General features: G+C 39.1%; 1 protein-coding gene across 6 annotated transcripts in view; it reads right to left on the reverse strand.

Annotated features, from left to right (window-relative positions):
• Positions 1-21,118, reverse strand: part of LOC115353412 (complement C4-like) — a 65,940-nt gene that overhangs the window by 40,048 nt on the left and 4,774 nt on the right. For 5 of the 6 annotated variants that reach the window (XM_041118597.1, XM_041118596.1, XM_041118598.1 and 2 more), the window contains exons 1-9: positions 15,035-15,183; positions 12,086-12,278; positions 10,843-11,026; positions 10,038-10,108; positions 9,637-9,722; positions 8,341-8,423; positions 7,134-7,221; positions 2,150-2,255; positions 1,843-1,966 (exon numbers count right to left, since the gene is read on the reverse strand). In XM_041118597.1, coding sequence (XP_040974531.1) covers positions 1,843-1,966; positions 2,150-2,255; positions 7,134-7,221; positions 8,341-8,423; positions 9,637-9,722; positions 10,038-10,108; positions 10,843-11,026; positions 12,086-12,278; positions 15,035-15,099 — 1,000 coding nt within the window. In that variant the 5' untranslated portion in view covers positions 15,100-15,183. Of the gene's footprint in view, positions 1-1,842; positions 1,967-2,149; positions 2,256-7,133; positions 7,222-8,340; positions 8,424-9,636; positions 9,723-10,037; positions 10,109-10,842; positions 11,027-12,085; positions 12,279-15,034; positions 15,184-21,118 lie in introns of those variants that run through there. The other variant, XM_041118595.1, reaches the window with a different exon arrangement.

Genomic DNA, 21,118 nt, shown 5'->3' on the forward strand with positions numbered 1-21,118 from the left:
GAATCAGTAGGGGGGTTTGGATGTTAGATCTCTAATTTTCTGAAAGAGGGATTTTTTTAATTTTTTACTGCTGGTGAGAGTTAATATTACCTAATATCATCTTCTGCAACTTTGCACCTACAAGACAGCTTGAGCATCTGCTTACCATCTAAGATTCTTCTAGTTAAACCTCTTATTCTTCTAGGTAAGTTCTAGTTAAACCACTACCCATAACTACTTCTAAAAAAACCCAGTTACATGGCTTTCTTGAAACTAAGTGCATTTAGAGACATACTTTCAACATCCTTATTTTCCACTTTAACAGTCCAAGGTTGAGAGGTGTCAGTAAAGCCCACCAGCCTTGCCCTGTCACGCATATAATTAATACCAAACCCAGCAAGTACACAAGTGTGAAGGCAGCCTGCCTGTGGTGGAAAGAAGAAGCATGCGCAGCGTGGTAGAGACCACGTCACACCACAAGATCTTATATCCGTCATGCTGGTGTGGTAACGGGAGGTCTTTCAACCCCTTTTGCTCTTGCAATAAATGTTGCAGCAATAGTGCATGTAAGTACCTATAGTAGAGTATACTAAAGAACTGCACAGCTGCAATGCATTTGACTTAATTCTAGGATTCTAAGGAATCCTACTTAGTATTTAGGATTTTTAGGAATTTTTAGAATTCTAGTAATTCTAAGCTAAGTAACTAGACTCCTGTAACCAATGGGGACACCTCTGGAGTGCAGTTTAACCCATCCATTCTCTATACTGACTATACAAAGCGCCTGAGCTCTGACTAGACACCTTATTTCCTGATACCTAAATTAAAGGGATCAGTCTCCCTATAAACAAGAAAAATCCTGCTCATGTTGGAACAGTCTGCTTCATCGCAGATTCAACTTCAGAGGTCAGCACTGAAGTTGCACCTCTCACTTCAGCCTCGTATGACTAACAATAGCACTTGCTACAACCCAAATAACCCATTGACGACTGCATCTAATTCAATGCAGTGCTCACTTGTGGGTAGCTCTAAGATATCTGGGGGCCTACTCGACATGCTTAGCACTGCTGTAAGCAAATATCTACATAAATCCCCTGTAATGAGCTCTGGAACTAAATAGCTGTCCTCTAGGAAAACAAAGGCAAACAGCCACTGAAAAACTTCTGGACTGGCATGCTCAAGGCTTATGTCCCAGATGAACAGCAAGACCAAGCTATTTGGACTATATTGTACTTTTGCACATGCCAAGTATCACAGGCTGATAAAACTGTGGGAAGGCATAACAGGACAAGCAGGACTCACAAGGGCTAGATCTTCCCTTGCATCACATTGTAGCTGTAATACATATGCCTTACCTTTAGACTGACAGCTTAGCCAGCTGAGGTATAAATCAAGCTAAGATACCAAGCTCAGCTAATAACTCTGTATGTATGGAAGGAGTGGATGTGGCTGAGGCAAGTGCTGAAACAAGATCTCAAGGAGAGCAATTTATTTGCATTCATACAGGTGTCTGGTACCACTTCAGAGGTACTAGGGTATCCTCACAGTGCTGTTTAATACGGGAAAGACTCTACAGGGGAGTACTTAGAGGAGATCTGAGCACTTCTGGACCAGCAGTGGAAGACCACACAGGGCATTTAAAGTGGTACTGGACATTAGTGTTCAGTTAAGTGAATCCCACCTGAGATTAATTTTGTGCACAGAACGGGGTCAGATGAAAGAGACGGTCATGCACTATAGCATGAGCAAGTTTTGCAGTGAAGATTGGTCCAGCGGGACAAGATTTCCCACACAAAGGATTACACTAGAGAAATATCAATGTAAATATTACAGACTGTATAAGCTAAAGCATAGTGTACTCACTTGCAGTTTCTACAGTGGTAACAGCCACATATAAATGAAACCCTTCCAGACTGGAAATACTCTTTCTTAATTTCTCTTCCAAAAGTGGCGTATTTAAAGTAACTCTTCCTTTTCCACTTTGAATCTAAAACAAAAGTGGGGAAAAAAAAAAGTGACAACCCTTCACTGGTTTGTTGCCACCAGAATTAAAAAATTGTTGCTTATAGCATGACTATGGTATTACAGGGATCTATACTGCAATAATTTCTGACAATATTCAGCTCACCTGGGATAAATCAGAATAGTTCCACTGAACTCCAATACTTACCGATAGCTGTTGTTCCAGGCCTGGAAGAAAGACTTTTTTCTCGTTTTCATCAATTATGCCAAATCGCACATATGCAGCACCTTGAATCCCTTTCCCATATGAGTGTCTTTGGAAGGAAGAATAGTGAGGAGTTGAATCATAACATTAATAAAAAGCAAGCATAAATCAGACTGATCATTTTATGCTGAAATAAAATTGGGATATCTGCAGGCATCCCATCTGTAACTAACAGCTTGAAATCAAAAATTAGTCCCACTCACTGATAACTCAAACATGAAGACTTTTACTGGTCTGTGTACAAAGTGGTAATTTCAAGTGCAGAGAAATATATGGGGTAAATCACATTGGCAGAATCACATGCGGAAACATCATCTCACAAAATTTACACCAGAGCAATTGAAACTTTTTTTTTTTACAAATTTATGAGAACTTTAGTTGCACAGTGAGGTCTTACACAACTCATCCCCTTCACAGGGAGCAAGGGAGGTATCCAGTCTATTTAGCTTGGATGAACAGCTAATTCATTTGTATAAGACACCTCATGAGCAGAGCATTTAAAATAGGGAGCCAGAGAATTGTCTCAGGGACTGATATGAAGTATTTGGTACCTCTGAAGACCTCCAGAGACAGATCCTACCTGCTGAAATCTTAATACCTGCGTTAGGCAGACAACCTCCACCCCACATCTCTTCTATGGATTTAGGCAGTGTAGCATAGGAACCTCTTGTAAGTGAAATATTTGCCAGACAGATATCTGGCCAGAACACCCCTGAAATCTCCATATAGGTCATGGAGAGAGAGGATAGGGCATGTTTTTGCACCTGGCAGGCTCCTTACTCACGGAAACCCTGGCAGATGGCACCCTCCTGCAGCACAGCATGTGACGTGCTACATGAGACCTGTCATGGCCATGGTATTGTCTTTTGCTTGTGGAAATCCTGCTTCATCTCAGTTCTGTAATGGCTTATTTTTGTTTCAACAAAGCCTCTTTCAAATTGACCTGATCAGCAGGACTGATCTATACCAATGAAACTAACTGAGAGGCAGTTCTTATGAAAACTGCTTAAAATGCCAGAAGTAATAACTGCGGGAAACAACAGTCAATATACCAAATAACTGTTCATTACATGCATGGCCAGTTCGGAGGAATAAGTTCAATTATCAGGAATTCCATATGTTGATTTTGATGGAAGTCAGGCAGGCCTGTGTAGCACCACTAGGACCTTTTCCAATAGACAAAAGAGCGGTATCCAGTTATTCAAACCCATTTTTTCCTCTTAAATAATTATGATGTTAATGAGTAGTGAAGTATATATGAAGGAGTTGCACAGTCCATAAACTCAAAATTGAGTGCTGCAATAACATACAGAGAAAACTTTAGAAAGGATTAAAATATTAAAGCCAGTTATCTGATATCACTTCATATCACAATATCAAGTAATCATGATTAAAGCTAGTAATTATTCAATAGAACCAAATAAAGAAGTGAAGGCTATCAAGAGGAGATTAGTAGAGTTGAGTTTGTTCAGCCAAGCAAAAGGAGGTGGATACAGGGTTCTATCTGTTCTCTCAAGCTGTGCTGGGGAAAGGAAGGATCAGCACAGTCAAGGCAAAGAGCTCAGGGCAGAAGACCAACAGGGTATAAGCTGGCCAGGGATGAATTTAGACCAGAAATAAAACCCACTAGAACTTGGGGGGGGGGGGGGGGCTGTGGAGGAACAGTCTTCCACTTGGATACAGTGCCAGGGTCTGGATAGCAAACCTAGCGACTGTACCCTGTTTGGACCAGGTTAATTAAATTAAATTAAATGAGCGCAGTGCTGTCTCAGAGGCTGTGGCCAGCTGGCACAGCACAGCCCATGCCTGCTCTACTAAACCCCCTGTTTTCCACAGCAGGATGGCCACATGCAGACGTGGGGTGGACCTTGGTCCATGCTTCCTCCTGAAGAGTTTCCAGGAATTGTTTGGGGAGTGCTGTATGGCTGAGGCTGAGCCTGTGCCATGCACCAGCCATGCCATCGGCAGCCAAGCTCTGAGGCTCAGGAACCTTACCTGGAACTATTTAATTTACTACCCAGGTGGCTCAAATGTCTTTTTTGGTATCACATTCAAATGCAGGCAAAGCTCCTACTGTATGAGAATAATTCCTCATATAAGGAAAGCATCTAAGAAATAGTATCTCAAAAGTTATTAAATAATGTTTGAGTATAACAATAATTTGCTTGCTGCTCTCACTTTGGAGGGCTTTCCAGAGTCAAACACAAGATGAAACACAGATGGTTGCAGTAGTGATGATACTTTAGTCACATGCACTCACATAGTTCAATGTTAATATTTAATGCCTATTTAACTAAAGGCTACTATAAGCGAAATTACTTACGAGGTTAGTTACTGTCACTGTTTAACAAAGTCACAAACTTTGGTTGTATAGACCAGGCTTTTTTATTCTTATCTGTATATTATATTAGCAATTCCTATACCTAGATCTTTCCTCCCTTCTGTACTGACTGCCTCCTCTCTGCCATCCTCACCAGCTATTGAGATAGACACAAACTGTCCAATGGTGACTTATCAATAAGTTATTCTTATACTATTCAATTATGTGTATGTTTGTAAAAGGCAACACTCAAAGGGCTTTGCCTAGGAAACTCAATGAAATCCCCTGAAAAAATTATACAAGTTATTCTGTAGAATTAGTAAGTTATTAGAATCTAACTTCACTGTTAAAACATCTCCCAACAATGTCACATGTGTATATTTTTATATTACTAAAAAATAATTGCAAACCATTAATAGTCGAAATACTAAAAGTGAACAGATACAATAAGCTTTACAGGCTTCAAAAATAAATACTGGATATTTAATAAAATATACACAGTTAACTTTCCACTATCTTGGGTATCATTACTGTACAGAAGATTTGCCCACTGTTTAACACTAAATGTTTTTATTTAACAATACTAGCTACAATAACTCTGTGTGATCCTATTTGTGGTTTTGTGTTAAAGAATCTTAAGGAACATGATGAATCAACCTCAAAAGCCATGAGGTGTTGACTTATTTTTTTAAGGAGCTGTTCTTAGTGAAGGTCTGACATTACTTGCTGATACTGTGTGTTCAACTCTCTGCTGACATATCAAAATTGCCCTGAAATATATCTGAGCTTTTGTCTAGATAGGGAGAAATAAACAGAATAACTATTTCAGTGTTATTTAGATAATGCAGAGTACCTCATTTCAGGAGATATATTTCTTCCATATCAACTATCCGGTATGTTTGGCAAGATCCTAAAAACCTACTCAATTTGATAGTATTTGCTAATATTATTTTCTGATCTTTAAAGATATAAAAAATCAGGAATCCACAGAAACAAAGAAAATAATACATGAGCAAAAAGGTGGTCAGTCTCCTCACTCCTTTGAAACTGAAAAGATTTCCCTCAACTATGAGAGAAGGCCAGCTGCCTCCAGCTGCCTGTTCTCATTCCATAAAATTTATTCCTCTTCATAAAAAAAAAAAAAAAAAAGCTATCAAGTTCTAATTTAGTCAGCATAGGGACACTAATTCAGATGTCTAACTTTTCACACAGAGGTTCTTTGACTTCAGAAAACATAAACTTCTGTTCAAGTGCAGTATTAAGTTTGTTTTAGCCAATTTCTAGTACATTGTTTTTCATGAAGGAGCTTCACATACTCTTCATCAATATGATATTGTTTTCATACCATGACTTTTTTTGCACCGAGTCATCTTTAAAACAGATTTAAAAACTAACTCTAAATCAAGTTTGTAACATCTGAACTAATGCCACACTGAACCACTTTACTTAAATGACTGGCATGTAGATCCTGGACTTAACAAATCTCATATAAATATATCTTACCAAAGTCATCAACTCTACTTGCATGAGTGGTGACTTCAGTGAAAAGGAAATACATGCTGAGTCTCCAGAGAACTATTTCATTTCTCTCTCCATCTTCCCAATGTGCAAGGTGGCCAAGGTACTTCTAGTCATTTTGGATTCCAGCCGAGTAGTAAATAAAGGAAGAACATTCTCCTAACAAGCAGTTGTTAGTATTTTCACTCCTAAGAAACTTGAAAATTCAACAGCCAAGAAGGCGTGATATATGTTGATAAGCCACTGTTAGATCATACAGCAAATTCAGATCTGTCAGTGCGGGATCAAAAACACCAGAGCACAAAATACTTATTCAATCTAGGTTCAGTCTGATTCTTCTAAAGTATTCAAAATATTTTGATGGGTTAAATTTTCATTGTGTGACTTTCTAAGTTACTCTATATTTGATGCCATTCTAATTTGATATGGGATCGGGTGTAATTTATTCTCTATTGAGCCCTGCCTCATGGTCTGGCCAGTCTGAGAGCTTTGTAGCCATGTCTCATCCAGATCAGTGTTGCACTACTCTGCAGTAATGCACATGTCTGTAGTGATGGTCATGGAAACTCCTCTGATTAACTGTATTTATTCACCTGAAAGCATTTCTGCATAAAATCATTACTCTCAAATAAGCACTAGTTTATTACTTCCAAATGTCATTGGCTTTGAGAAAATTTCATAGTCAAACTTGAATCCATCTCTACTTGAATTACATTAAATAACAACATCTGAGGCTTTAGAATGTTTCTAAATGTTTAAACCAGAAAGTATAAAGAAAAGCAAGTTATCGGTTTGCCTGGAACCTTACCTATCAACACAAAGGAGAATCCTAAATAGTCACTTTTTTACTAGCAAACTACAATATTCAGAAAATCTTGTTCCATTTTGATCACCACCACGTGGACCCAGGTAGCATTTTACACTGATGTCTCAAGTTAGTAGTGGAAACAGAGAGTATATAAGATTAAAGTCAGATTCAAGTAAAGCCAGAAGCTGGTTAACTGTTAATGACAAGAAAAAGGAAGAAGCTGCAAAGTTCATTATCTACTTATCTGCCTTCTAAAACAGGCTCACTGTGAGCACACCTACTTTGCCTCAATATCAAACACAAAGTTTTCATCCCAGATGTGGTAGTATGGCTGAAGTGGGATGAGTTTGACTTCAAAAGATGGAAGTTCTGCATGAAAAAAAGACGACAAAAAGTCATGACTTGTGAGTCTCAAACATACCTTAAACTCCTGGTATGTGGCAACACCCACTGAGAGGATGCAGCTGCACTGAGAGGATGTTTTAGTTTGAATCAGCAGTGCACTTCTGAAGCAAATCTCCTGATCATTGTCCCTTATTCTGCTTTGCTTCGCATTGTGGACCAGTCTTTGAGCCCACAAAATTGATTTATTTACAATGAAAATAAGCCAGAAGATAAGCCCTAACTGCTAATGGGCATTAAATGCCCTGGACTAGAACCAGTCTGAAGTAAACCCACCCTGAAATGGGTTGAGAGTGAACATGAGGTCCTCAGCATCAGCTGTGTCACTCTGCAATTCACTCCTATAAAGCCAAACTATTTGCTACTGCAGGTATAGCCAGAGTAATTTGCTCTTGGATATAGGTGTTTGCAGAGAATGCAGTAGTCTCCACTATTCTGTTACATCTACTAGCTAAGGCAAAACCACTTTCATTAAACTGAGATTTGTCATATAATCTTGAGGTTTTCTTTTGCCTTTAAGGAAAAAAAAACCACAAAACACCCCACAAAATTTTAAAAGAAAGCATAATTTCAGCACAAATAAATCAAGCCATTTCTTACCCCATATTGTTAAATTTCTACATTTTTACTTTTTCCACAGTGCCCTTACTCTTTTTAAAAAAAGCTTCTCTGAGTATAGGAACAACGCTAATCAACTTCTAAACTGAATTCTACTGAGAGAAAAATAGGTAGCTTTTTTTTCCATTCCAGTCTTCACTGAAAACTTTAGCCAGAATTGCAATGATTTTAAAACAGAGCTCATCTCCATTTTTTTCTGCAGCAGGAGGGCCCTTCCAAAAAAGGATGTTTTGTGAAAAATGCTAAAGTTACTGTGTATAAAAATAAAACTTTTTTTTTCAAATATAAGTGGAAGGCACACAAAACCAGAGTTCTCCTTCTGTGCATCAGAGATAGCAATGAGGCACTGAAACTCTGTGAACCTTGTCCTTAGTACCTAACTACAGCCAGGTTTAATCACTGCATTATATCTTTTAACACATAGTGATGACTTCATATATTTATAATGCAAATTAAATAGTCTCTTACCATAATTTTTAACTTCAAATTCAGCAGAAACATTAGACATTTCATATTGACGAAACCAGGCTTTGATTTTCCAAGTTCCAGGCCTAAAGTTCAGATTCAGCAGAAAATAGTTAATTAGGATTCCTCAGATATTTTATGATGTTAATATATTTAAATTATCCCTAAATGCTAATATTTTCCTTGCTTTGATCTCATCCCAAACTCATTTATTAATGGCTTTCTCTTTGCTAGGAGCAGCCAGCAACATACTGCCAAATGACCTAGGAAACACTCAGTAAGACTTTATGAGGAACTGCAAGATAACTTATTTGCAAATCACATGTAACATGCACTGCCTTTGAAAAGCCCTCAGAAATAGAGAGCTCATCATATATTTCCTTACAGCTTCATCTTCAGTGTGATGTCAAAATCAATCTAGCATGCAAGAACACACTGACTATTAAGTAAAAGTTTGACAGTTTGAAATCATGTAGTCATACGGTTTAGCAGATATTTAAGCAGTTTGCTAAATTACTCCTTACGAGGATAAATGTTGCTAATTGTAGCATACTAACATTAAATTCTGGGCTCATCTCTCCAAGATGAGGTGCTTAAAGGTAAAAACATATTAACCATAGGTTCAACCTGTGCTCCATGGTGAGAGAAAGACAATTTTGAACGGTAATTCAAGCAATTCAGCAGTTAAAAATCTTAAGTACTTCAACAGGTAAGGGGGATGAATCTGGATGGTTTGATCCTGCTAATAGGTGGTGGGGTTAGTCCTCCTCACTTTAGACATTACACTGTGAGGTCTTTCACCTGCGTAGGTCCCCTGGGCTCCTCTACAGCCAACAGAGAGAAACAGACAGTGATGAGACATCGTACATCTCATCCTGACATAGGCATCTAAAACAGGTCAGATGAATCACAGCCTAAATATGTGACTTTCTCTCCAGTGTCAGAGAAGGGACTGTGGGGTGGCCGGCTCAGGTTTAGACCCCAGCAGGGCAGGAGGCTTCAGGGCTGGCTCCAGAGCAATCATACTTGGTTCCTTGCTGTCACACTGACAGTGTGCTGTGGTGCTTCCCAGGTACGATCAGAGCAAAACTGTCTGCTTTAGTGCACCTCCTGTTCTAAAGAAATGGTAAAGCAGACAATACACAGTAAGAAAAAAAGAGAAGAGAGGAAAACAGGGGAGCAGAGCAGAAAGAAGGGAATGGAAGGACAAGACTTGTTTTTAGCTTGAAGATAGTTCTGCTGCAAGAGACATTTTGACATGTGACCTGTTTTAACGCACAAGGCACGGCAGTAACATACTCGGCAATGTCAGGTATTTCAAAGTTTTCACTGAACACTGTTTTTATTTTCCGGTCTGACTTTTTAACCACCATTCCTTTCGAATTCTGTTGAGAGAGAGAAAACAAACATAAAATTATGCACCAGGTGTCAACCATTTACATGCAAAAGCTCAAGCTCATATACTAGTCCTAAGGAAGAGAAAATGCTCTGCTTACTTTCCTACTTTAATATTCACATGTTACATTTCCCTCCATGCTCCTGACATTGGCCAAAAATGACTAGACATATCTCACAATGTGTAAATACTGATTTCTGGAAAGGAGTCATAGCTATAGTTTTACTCTTGGATCTTTTGTGGAAGTTTTTCATAGTTCCTGTGCTGAGAAGCACTCATTAACAGTGTTTTTTTGTATACTTACTAGCACAGCAACTGTAACTGTGTCATCTGTTGGCCTCATAGCATTGTCCAGAATGAAGATCCTGTATTTTACTGTTTAACAGAAGAATAAATGTGTTCATATATTTATTTCTGGCCTTTCTAGATAGTAATTATTACAAACTCTAAACTGAGTTACTGAATTTGGGATAAACCACTTTCTTTTAATGAAAAGAAATGTGAGAAATTTCAAAAAAGAATTGCATTCTTCCATAGGCTTTGCATGTTACATGACCAAACATACCTTTTTGAAGGAAATTCTGAAAAATACTTGGGGAGCTTCACTCACTTTTGTATTCCTTCTGCAGTCAAGGCCTGCAAACAAACTCAAGAACTTTTTTGACTTCCCTCTGTTGTTGCTTGACTAAGCTGTTAAGTAACAAAACAGTTGTCTTAAAGTGCAAAGGATACTTACTGCTGGTGTTGTAAGCAAAAGAATAGGAGGTTTTTTGCAGGTTTCTCACAATTTTGTTTTCCAAAGGAAAGTCATTATTAAGCTTTTTGAACAAAAAGGAGCAGAATTTATCTGGCTCCTGTTAGAAGAGAGAATGACTTCCTTACTCCAGTGGCATTTCCACATGGGTTGCTGCAATATGTGGTGCAGACCCTGCAGAAGCCCTGGCTGCAGAAGGCAAGTTTAAAATCTGGACTGGCTGGTAAGCACAGAGATAGCTGGGGTTAAATGAGAAGGATTTACATTAGGAAGGATCAAGTCATTATTACTTTTTCTAATTATGCCCTTGTAATGTCTATATTCAACATCTGAAATGCAGCATTTGTATTTTAACCTTTGGAACTCGGTGTGTATATAGGCTTATCTGTCTGAATAAAAATGTAGCCTTTCTTGGAAGACAGGAGGATGCGAGTGCTTTGAACGGTCTCCTTATAAAGGTCCCTGCTTTCGGTGACTAGCAGAACATACGGCTCATTACTCCTCTTGAACAGATCCTGTTGCAGAGTCCCTGGCTTGACCTGAAGAGGACAAAAGGAAAAACCTCACAGAGTCACATATGAACCTGGTAACTTCGGAGCCACACAGCTGAGGCCCAAAACCAGCTGAAGTGCTAAAAAATTTTATTAGCACTATTCAACAGAAGATACTCAATTATATCTTTCTTACTGGGTGAATATTTCTTTTTAAGTAGAAATACTATCTAATCCCCCATTTTCTGCCATAGAAATACACATTCGTCTGTCTAATGGCAGTAAGTCAAGCCCAGAGACTCTTCTTCAGTCTACATGCATGTTAAATTCCAGTTACCATGTCATTTGGTAGCTCTAGCAGCATCCTGTAATCCTTCACTTGCTCAAATCCTGGCTATGAGATTAAAGCTTTACCTCATGCAGGTTAATACGATGTTTCTAAACATCATGCTCCAGAAGACCCTGATTTGAAAGCTCAGCTTTTAGCTTTGGGAGTAATCAATCAGAGCTAAACTGAGTCTTGCTGTGTGCTGTTTTCCAGCCAAATAGTCCAAACTAGTACTCCTGAACTAAAAGCTGCTAGACTTCAAAGAAACGTGTCAGAAGTAAATGATGCAAAGCAGGACGTAAAGAAGAATTAATTAATCAACTTACAGCTTTGCAGAAACATCACAGGCTTTGGTCTGAGAGACTGCGCATTTTTAAAGGTTTCTCCTGTTTTGTAAAAATGGCCAGTATGCCGAAGGCATGAATGCAGTCTTAGTTTAAGTGAAGCAGAACAACAAACAGTGATAAAACAATTAAATGTTTTGAATTTAATTTCATCACTTATCTACAGCAATGAAAAGATCTTTCATCACCATGTGACAAAATCTTGAGCTTGCTTGTTGGGCACAAAAGAGCACTCACACAATCACCACTGAAATTATATTAGGCATTGTTTTCTTAGCTGGTTGGGTGAAGAGGGTGCTGCTGTCACTGGAATTGGTGTTTTGTCATCTGTCTCTAGGGATCAGTGTTGTCTCTGTTCCAACATATTCCTAGTACAGATTATGTGTCTTTTATCACCAGATTAAAACATTTACATCATTAGGATGGTAGACTCACCATTACTTTTTTCATCTCTTGGTAGTTGTTATTTTGGTTAAGGTTAAAGATGATCCTCTCTGATAGGAGCTGATTTTTTGCCTCATCTTTGAAGTATGCAGTAACTTGCACAGGGCGCTGTGCTCCATGGACTTGAACTGTTACTGTCTCGTGTGTGCCCAGATGCACCACATTTGGGGCAGTAATAAGATATCTAAAACAACATAGAAACAGATTGTCCGCTATTTAGGCTGATTTTTGCATAATACAAGAATGTCCAACCAATACAAATTTTAAAGAAAAAAACAGACTCTCACAGAATAGTTGAGCTTGGGACTTGTGGAGATCACCTAGTCCATCCCTCTTGTTAATCAGAGTAGAGGTTAAAAGAAGACAGTTTTTCTCTGACTGATCCCCAAATTCTGACCCATCATATCTAGGTCCTACAAAAGATCAGACCCTATAGATAGGAGAGAAAAAAACCTGCAGTATATCCCAGGGACTGCCAATGACATTGATAGCCTTGTTTAACTCAGAGAAAGTTCTATAAACTCAACATTCTGGAAACAAAACCAGGCCATGCACTAAGAGACAATGAATGGATATTCATAAATACCTATTTGATACTACAAAGTCATGTATCTTCATGTACTAGCACCTACATTATGCCAGCTTATGCTTTAATATGTCAGGAGGTATCAATTTCCTATACAACCATATGTATGAGGTTTCAAGTAGCTGATCTTCATTCAGATGTCACTGTTTGTGAAATGCTTGTAATGAGAGACCATGGAAGGTGAGACCACAGCCCTGGGAAGGGCTGCGTTGGAGGCTAAACTGGTTGTGATTTAGTCTTTTTCTCTTTATTACTTTCCTTTATTCTTAAGTCTGCTCAGGTGCTTCTTGGTAATTAATTTCATGACCTTTAAAATGTAGATCATCATTCTTGCCCTCTTTTTTTCAAGTATCTTTTACACACAAAAATCAGAGAACTGAGTGAAGAGCTATGTCTTAATGTTATCATGCCACACACACAAAGAACAGTTCTGAGCTCAAGAAAGCTGCTTTGGAAAATTATTATTCTGCAGAAGACTTCTAAAATGAAAGGTAAATGATTTTACCATTATCAGAATGGGTTGGCTAAACTTTCTCTTTTTTTACTTTTTTTTTAAAAAATGTTTCTTCTTTCTTAAATTTATAAATTTAAGGTGGGGTATAGAAATAAGGGAATGAAACCGGTATGTTTTTTTCAAATGAAACTCAAATTTACTTTTTTTCTGATAATAATAATGGTGTACTGTGAAAACAGAATAAAAATCATCTCTCTCCTTCCATATGATTAGTGAAATGCATCTTAGGTGGTCTGAGTCTTCACGCACACATAGGAATCTTGGCAAAGAAAAACAGAACAGCCTTCAATAAACATTTAAAAGTTTTATAGTTTTTACCTATACATGTGTGAAAATACTTTCTAATGTTTCTAGTTTACAATGAATGATGAAACTTGTCTTTCAGTTACATCTACCTTTATGCAATGCTTGATCCTGATCTTTATTATTTTCATTTGTCTAACTGTCTTCTCTAATTCATTAGTCAGGCAGGTTTGGCATCTATGTACATTCAAACATTTGAATGTTGAGAAGGAAGTTTTCATTTTCAGCTGTGTTCATTGTATTTTCTCAATGGCACTGGAGGGGTTTTACTCTAAAAGTGTCACTGCATCACCCACTCAGAGTCTGTTGGCTCTAGCAAAAGGTTACATAAGACCTGTCTTCACATATGGAAAAGAGAGCGTAATGCTTGCTTTCTGCCACAGCCTACAGAAATCTAGGGTCAGTATAGTTACCTGTTTAAAAGTTTACCTATGCAATACATGACAGACATGGTCACTAGCCTACACTGCCCATAATCTCAGCTAGCCAGACACAAGCCAGATCTGGTCTCTAAGCATCATGATGATATTTTACTGACATAACGTTCAGTTTCATATACCAAATACATCCAGCACCTTGTGTTTCCCACATCCGATTACCTCAGAAGAAAACTATCTCATTCCCTGTTTCCACTAAGATTTCATCACAGATGACAAAGCCTGTGCTTTTGTGTGACAAAACCTGTGAAGATGAAGTGTGCCTCAAGATGCGCCATAGGTACCCCAATATCAAGTTTCTATGGGGCTGTAGTTTTCATGCTGATGTGGACACTGGGGGTCAACACCAGACTGCAGGCAGGAGTCTGCACCTGGCTAAAACCTCATAAGAAGAGAAATAAGTATTTGGGGCTGGAGATAACCTGAAAGGTAGGCTGACATGGAAGGGGAGGAGGCTTTGACCTGACTGTCCAAATATCTCATCAAAGGTCTCCTCTGGTTATGGCAAGTACCTGAATACACTTGATCCTGGTGGGAACAAAGCAAGAGTCTTTTCTCCTGTACCTCTGCCCTACAGATAAAGGTCAATTTGAAGGACCTTTAACATGCTCCATAGGTTTTCTCAAAGAGTTAAATCTATTTCCCAAATCCAGGAATTTGTCCCACTAGAAGAACTAGTATCAACATATGTAAATCTCCACTAAAATAGAGGGTAAGTACAGAAAAATCCTGAAACTCTCTCAAATGTGAAACCTTTGCTTTCTGCAATGTATAAATCAATTACAGAAAGGAGACTTATTCTTTCCAAAGGTTTTCCAGTCTGGTAAATGTCATAAACTAAAGATGAACAAGCAGCGATAACAGCATGAACATCATGCTTTAGTAGGACATTTTTAATTATTTGTTACTGGATGGAGATCTTTCCCCTTAGAAGTGCCTTAAAAGGGCAGCTTTAAGCTTTTTACCTATTTAAGGTTACACAAATTTTCAGTGGTCCAAGAAACAGGCTTTGTTGATCTCTATCAAGACCATTAGCATTTCCTACTTTCTCTTTCAAGGGATATGTTAGGAGTGAAGAATTAATAATAAAATGTACTTACGATGGTGCTTGCTGTGTATCGGACAACAGCGAACAAAAGCTCATCAAAAATACCAGCCTTCCCATTGGAAAACTCTACAGCATCTGCAAAACAGAAATACCAAAGAGCTGCTGTCAATCTACCCCTGAGGTGCAGGTTGTAAGAAATGGGCTGATGGCACATTGCAGCAAAGAACATTACCTATCCTGGTTATTTATTAATAACTTGCAAAACTGTGCAACCACTAATGATGGACATGCTAGTGATGCACAAATTAATAGCCTGAGGAGAGACATTCTGGACTAAGTCACAATTTTACATTTGATTATTCATTCATTCTCTTCCCAGCTTGAATATTTTCATGATAGCAACTAAAAGTCATGTGCAGAGAGAAGTTTTCACAAATACTGCAAAGGCAGTCCCAAAATCAAAGAAGACACCATGGCCAAAAGAGTGCCTGTAAAGCACTTCTAAATGGGGACAAATGCAAGTGACAGGTCCCTTCTCTATGCCATCACTTAACTCCAGGCATTTCTGCAGTCCAGCAAAAGTGAGAGAAACCTCCTTCTGGTGTAGATAGCACCAAAGGAGCTGTGCTGGAAATCTGTCTGTAAAACGCACTCCCAAGCTGTGTTGCTTGAAGGCATTCATCTGCTTGCTTTAACTTAAGTGGAAACAAAATGGATGTCTCTGAGCTACTCAGCCAAATTTTGCTTTATGGTCAAGACAGAAGGCTTTTCCAGAGGGTAATTAGTCTCATCTTAGCATAAGCACCTAAGATGACTCATCAGCTGAAGGCATTCCAGACTGCAAGGAAGACACACAATGTCGTAAAAGGAAGGATACTCAAAAACAGGGGAAAAAAATATATATCTGAGGAATAACTGTTTGTGCAGGAACCAGTTTTGATAAAAGGCAAATGAAAGAACAAACTGAAACTCTCATCAGGTCTCATTTTTGCAAGCCTTTACTGGATTGTTGTCTCCCAAACATAATTTTGTTGACTCATGAGAATGGAAAAATGCCCATCTGATTTACAGGCAGGTCAAATCCCAGAAATGATCACGTGGCTGCCCACAAATTCTGGGAGATAAACTGCCCTTTAACACACCACATTTAATCTGTGTCTTTAATTATTAGCCATGGATGCCTTAAATCAGCACTCCATTATTTGTAAGGTGAATTCATGCTCACAGCATCGGCTCACTGCCCACAGTCATGCTGCATTGTGAAGGTGAAGGGACCTCCACCTCACCCCACCTCTTGCCTAAGAGACATCCCTTGCCTTGCTCTTCAGACATAAGCAGCTCCAGCAAAAGCTGCTTCAAGACAAGGAGGTAGGGGAAGAGAAGAAGGTGTAAGGTGTCAACAAACCAGTTCGCTACTTTACACTACTTGTGTCACAAGTGTGGTAGCTCCCTGTGAGACAAAACAGATGGATGGCAAGTACTTTCTGTCCATTTGTGGTCACAGCAAATACCAGCAGCAGTAGCAACAAGAATGTTTCTGGCTTCAAACTCACTCAGCAAAAGCTAAGTTTTGCCAGCTCTAGGCATAGGTCTTTTCCAAGAGACAGTGAGTTGCCTTCACCTTTCCTCTTCTGGCTTCCACTCTCACTTCAGCTGTCAGTCAGGAGAAGGTAAGGAAAGGTACATGTGGATCCTCAGGGTCCAAGTCCATGCTCTTTTGGAGATGTTTACAGGAGATCAGAAATGGGAACTCTTAAGACCAGAGTTATTTTCACTCTGCCCTCCCTCCCCACCCTCTCATTCCCTGTGCAGTTATGCACTGACAAAACTGATTTATTTCCATGCCAAAATTACATCACTTTCCTCAGGGCCTCTGGCCTCCTGAACCCAAGCTAGGTGGTGAGGAAGAGTAGAGATTTCCACCATGAAGCTGGTCTGTGTTCAGGACAAAGGCAAAGGTTTTGTGGAAGAAGAAGTTCTCTTGGGAACATGGGTCATGCTTTCCCTGGGGAGCAGAAGAGGCTTGTTAAAGTTGCAGCTGGTAAAATAAGGACTTCTCACTCTTGCATGAACAAAGAGAAGATAATGGGGGAAGTTAATGAAGAGCAGCAGTAGCTGTGGAGCATGCTAAGGCTTCTGCCATTTTCAGAGACAGTTCCACTGCTAGGTCTCACGCAACTGCTGTCCAAGGTTGGGGCTGATGCAATCACTGAGCAATCTCAGTCACTAAAACAGAGCAAGAAACGAGTATGATTTGGTCCTTTATTTTTGCTCCAGACAAATAAGAAAAAAAATAAGCAACATCTGCAAGGTCAATGCCCTTTCCTTGAGAAACATGTATGGAGTTCTCCCAGCTGAAAAGTAAACAATTTGCAAAAGACTGGAACACAGCCAGCCTGGATTTCCTACTCTTGAAGTCACAGGAAAGGCAACTTTGCACTGTGGCATCACACCGAAATCTCACTGTTGTGCCAGTCTTTATCGGAGGGGAGGAGAAGGGCTTTCCATTGTCTGGGCTGGCTTGTTTGTCAGGGGACTGAGGTCTGTTTGTACAGCTATACAAATAGCTGTGTATGAACTCACAGTAAGACATTGGCACAGATTACTTTTTAAAGGGGACCTTGAAAAAGCCATTTTTTTTTGCTTTCACTTGTTTTTAATTGGATATGCAGTCTTTTGCTTCCTTGTGAAGTATGAATATATATGTGTGTACATAGCAGCTATCCATAGCAATATGTTGCATAACCATTTTAAACTTGAATTTAAGGAGGTGTTCTGACTCATAATAAAGGCATTTTTTTCTGCAAAATATAAACCAGTAACTGTAATTAGATAGGGATTTTTCTCACTGTCTCTCACAAACACAAAAAAGCAAGTGTATACATAACCATTTATATAACTTGACTTAAAATTCCTTATACTTTATTTGTCTGTCTCTGGGTTTGTATAAAGTGATCACTGCACCAGTCTCTAGTATCACAGATTCTTCAGATTGGCTGGGATTGTGATTTCTAGTATAATGCAAAATATTCCAGTCCAAAGCCACATTAAAAAATAACATAATAAATGAAATAAAATAAAATAAAATAGAATAAAACAGAATAAAATAAAATAAAATAAATTAAAATAAAATTCTCTCAGGTGAAGGTCTCCAGCACATGCATGAAAGAGAAAAAACAGAAAACTCACCCTCAAATAACTTTTGTGCCTGTTCTTCTTCTAAAGGCAAAGTCCTTTCCTATTTATTCAACCACCACTTTTCACCAGGTACGCTATTGATCCTTCAGTTGACCCACAGTCCAGTACAGTGTGTGTGGAAAGTACAATCTGGGACTGATGTATGTGTAAGAAGGAACTAGTGAACCCTGAACTCAGGGAGACAGACTTGCTTTATTTTGAGTATATGCTGTCTCTCCTTTCAGTAGGTTCATTTGAACTTTGTAGGCTTTCACAGTGTTTTGAGCACCAGCAGTTTTTGTTCTTTGGCTTGAAGTGCTTCCAAAAGCCTTTTTCCCTTTAATCTCCCTAAGTACTACCAAGACCAAAGTCTTTCACTTTCCTCCTGCACTCTTTCAGCTCTGCCTGGCAGAAGGGTACAAAGGACAGCTTCACAAAGCACATTTTACAAATAAGCACTGCGGTGATACCCTCTTTGCTGAGTTACAGGGAATAGTGACAAACACAAAAGGCAATATTTCTCTTCTGACATTTCAGAAAATTAGATTTTGAAATCCTTTTTCAACAGCAGACCATGAAGTGTGGGTCTAATTTGAAAAGTTCCTCTTAACAGCAGAATAACTTCTCTTTAGCATCCATGTAAATTGAAAATGTAAATTTAAAAAAAATAATATTCTTTTCTTTACCATAATCTAGGTCATGAACTAAAAAGTTAATCTAGGCTCCAGTTGCTTTTGCCATGAAAAATTGTCCTTTTTGTCTATATTTTCTTTAAATGTTTTGTATTTAGTGCTCCTAAGTGTATCTGCCGGGGGAAAAAAAAAATATCTATTTAAAATAGGAAAACCAATATATCCATAGGTTTTTCTGCTCTCACTGAGGAGCCTGGATTTTGGGCGGATTAAGCATTGTACCCAAACATCCTGACACTCTGTCTAGAATCTTATTCTCAAATCCATCCTTTGTAGTGTTTTTTTTTTTTTTTCTTTCAATTTCATTATAAAAACCAAAGACAACCCAATTTTTCCTGGCTACCAACTGTAACAAATACACATTACCTACAAAAATTGAACATATTTCAGACATTTTGATCTTTCCCAACTTCTCTATTCTTCTGGACTATAATGAACATAATTTTCTCTTTAGGGCATTCTTTTCTTCTCCTTTTCATGGGAGCAAAAGATGAATAAGTTAAAAAAGCAAAAGGCACCTTGATCATATTAATGGCAAAAGCTAAAATATTAACTAGCTGAGAAGAAGAAGAAGAATAAAGGTTACACATCCAGTTCTGTGGATTTGGGAGCATCTCATGAAATCAAGGAAATCCAGCCTTTTACGCAGGCAAAATTTAGAGAAGTATTTTATAACTATTACTGACTCTCATTCCTTGCATTTCCTGACTTGTTAAATGGAGATACTCTAATGTTTCAGATGATTGCACAATTATACTAAAAAAATGTTTCACAATCAAAAGGAGAAAAAAAATCACATACCATGTACAACCACAGCTAGCCATGTGCCTATCTGCCACTGGCAGCTTTCCTTGTTCTGATCTGCAAATTAAATCTACCTTCACCCAGCAACTTGGAGAAACATGAGAAGAAAGAATCTTGTCTCCTGAGCCTGGAAGGAGGCTTTGCTCCGACCTCCATCGCACTCAGGGAAGTTTAGGTCAGCTCCACTGGCATCAGAAGCTGTCCTACTTTTTTTGATCCCTTTGTTTTAATGTTCAAGGATGAAATTCAAAGAGAAAGGGGGAAAGGAGGCAGGATATGAATGTCAGGAGAGTTTTGGTTTTATTGTAAAGGAGAAGCTGCTCAGTTACACCATGTTTCAGTGTCAGGAGCTGCAATACATCCCCAGGCAGCAGGCAGAGAGCATCTGCTGTCCTGTTATAGAGAAGTAAAATCTGGATGACTTTTGTAGCAGCTCAGTTGGACAGTTATTCAGGTAATGTATGCTGATCGCTTCTTTCCGCAGAAATTTAGCCATGGAGCTCTGATCCTTTGCAGCCATCAGCTTTTTAGGCAGCTATTTGGACAAAAATTGTGCCTCTTTGTACTGTCAGGCATAGGTACTGTACCCAGCCTGGACACGGTGGTTGTAGCAGGAATCTTCCCTCTCGCTAACCCAGTTTTGCAGAAAACTGCCTCCAGCAAAATGATATGAAAGAAGACAACTCAGCTGCCCTCTCAGTGGCTTAGGTGCAGAGGGGCATATTGATGCCTTCAGAAAGGGACTGGCTGGATGTCTCCAAAGCCCTGCCGATAGTACTTGGGTCAGACGCACCCTGCCCAGATTATATGGTTTACACATCTTACCTACAGAAAAAAGGTGAAACTATAACAAAATGTGAACACAAAGGATGTTTTCATTTATTTAGTCAACACCTCTTGGAAGGAGCATGGATCTGCCCTTGCTAATATGTGAGCACATGTCCTTCTATTTTGTGCTGGTTTTGGCTGGGACAGAGTTAATTTTCTCCATAGTAGCTAGTATGAGGCCATGTTTTGGATTTATGCTGAAAACAGTGTTGGTAATTCAGGGATGTTTTCGTTACTGCTGAGCAGTGCTTACACAGAGTCAAAGCCTTTCAGCTTCTCACCCCACTCCACCAGCAAGCAGGCTGGGGGAGTACAAGGGGAGGGGACACAGCTGGGACAGCTGACCCCAACTGACCCAAGGGATATTCCCTGGGGTTAAACCATGACAAATATATTTTTATGATGCAGGTCACACTTCCAGGCCATTCATGCTCAATCTTGACTTGACTTCTGAATGAGGAAGATGAACTTTCAGTCATATCAGGATGTGGTTTAAAAACACCTCTGAACTCCTCGTTCAGCCTGTCGTCCCAGCAGTGATCCTGCTGCCACTTCTGACAGCAGCCCAGCCTGCAACCCTGCTGTGAAAGCTAAGGCTGGGGCCGTACCTCTGCTCTCCCCAGTTTGGGGTGGTG

The sequence above is a fragment of the Aquila chrysaetos genome, chromosome 19 (assembly GCF_900496995.4).
Source record: "Aquila chrysaetos chrysaetos chromosome 19, bAquChr1.4, whole genome shotgun sequence".
Taxonomy (NCBI): Eukaryota; Metazoa; Chordata; class Aves; order Accipitriformes; family Accipitridae; genus Aquila; species Aquila chrysaetos.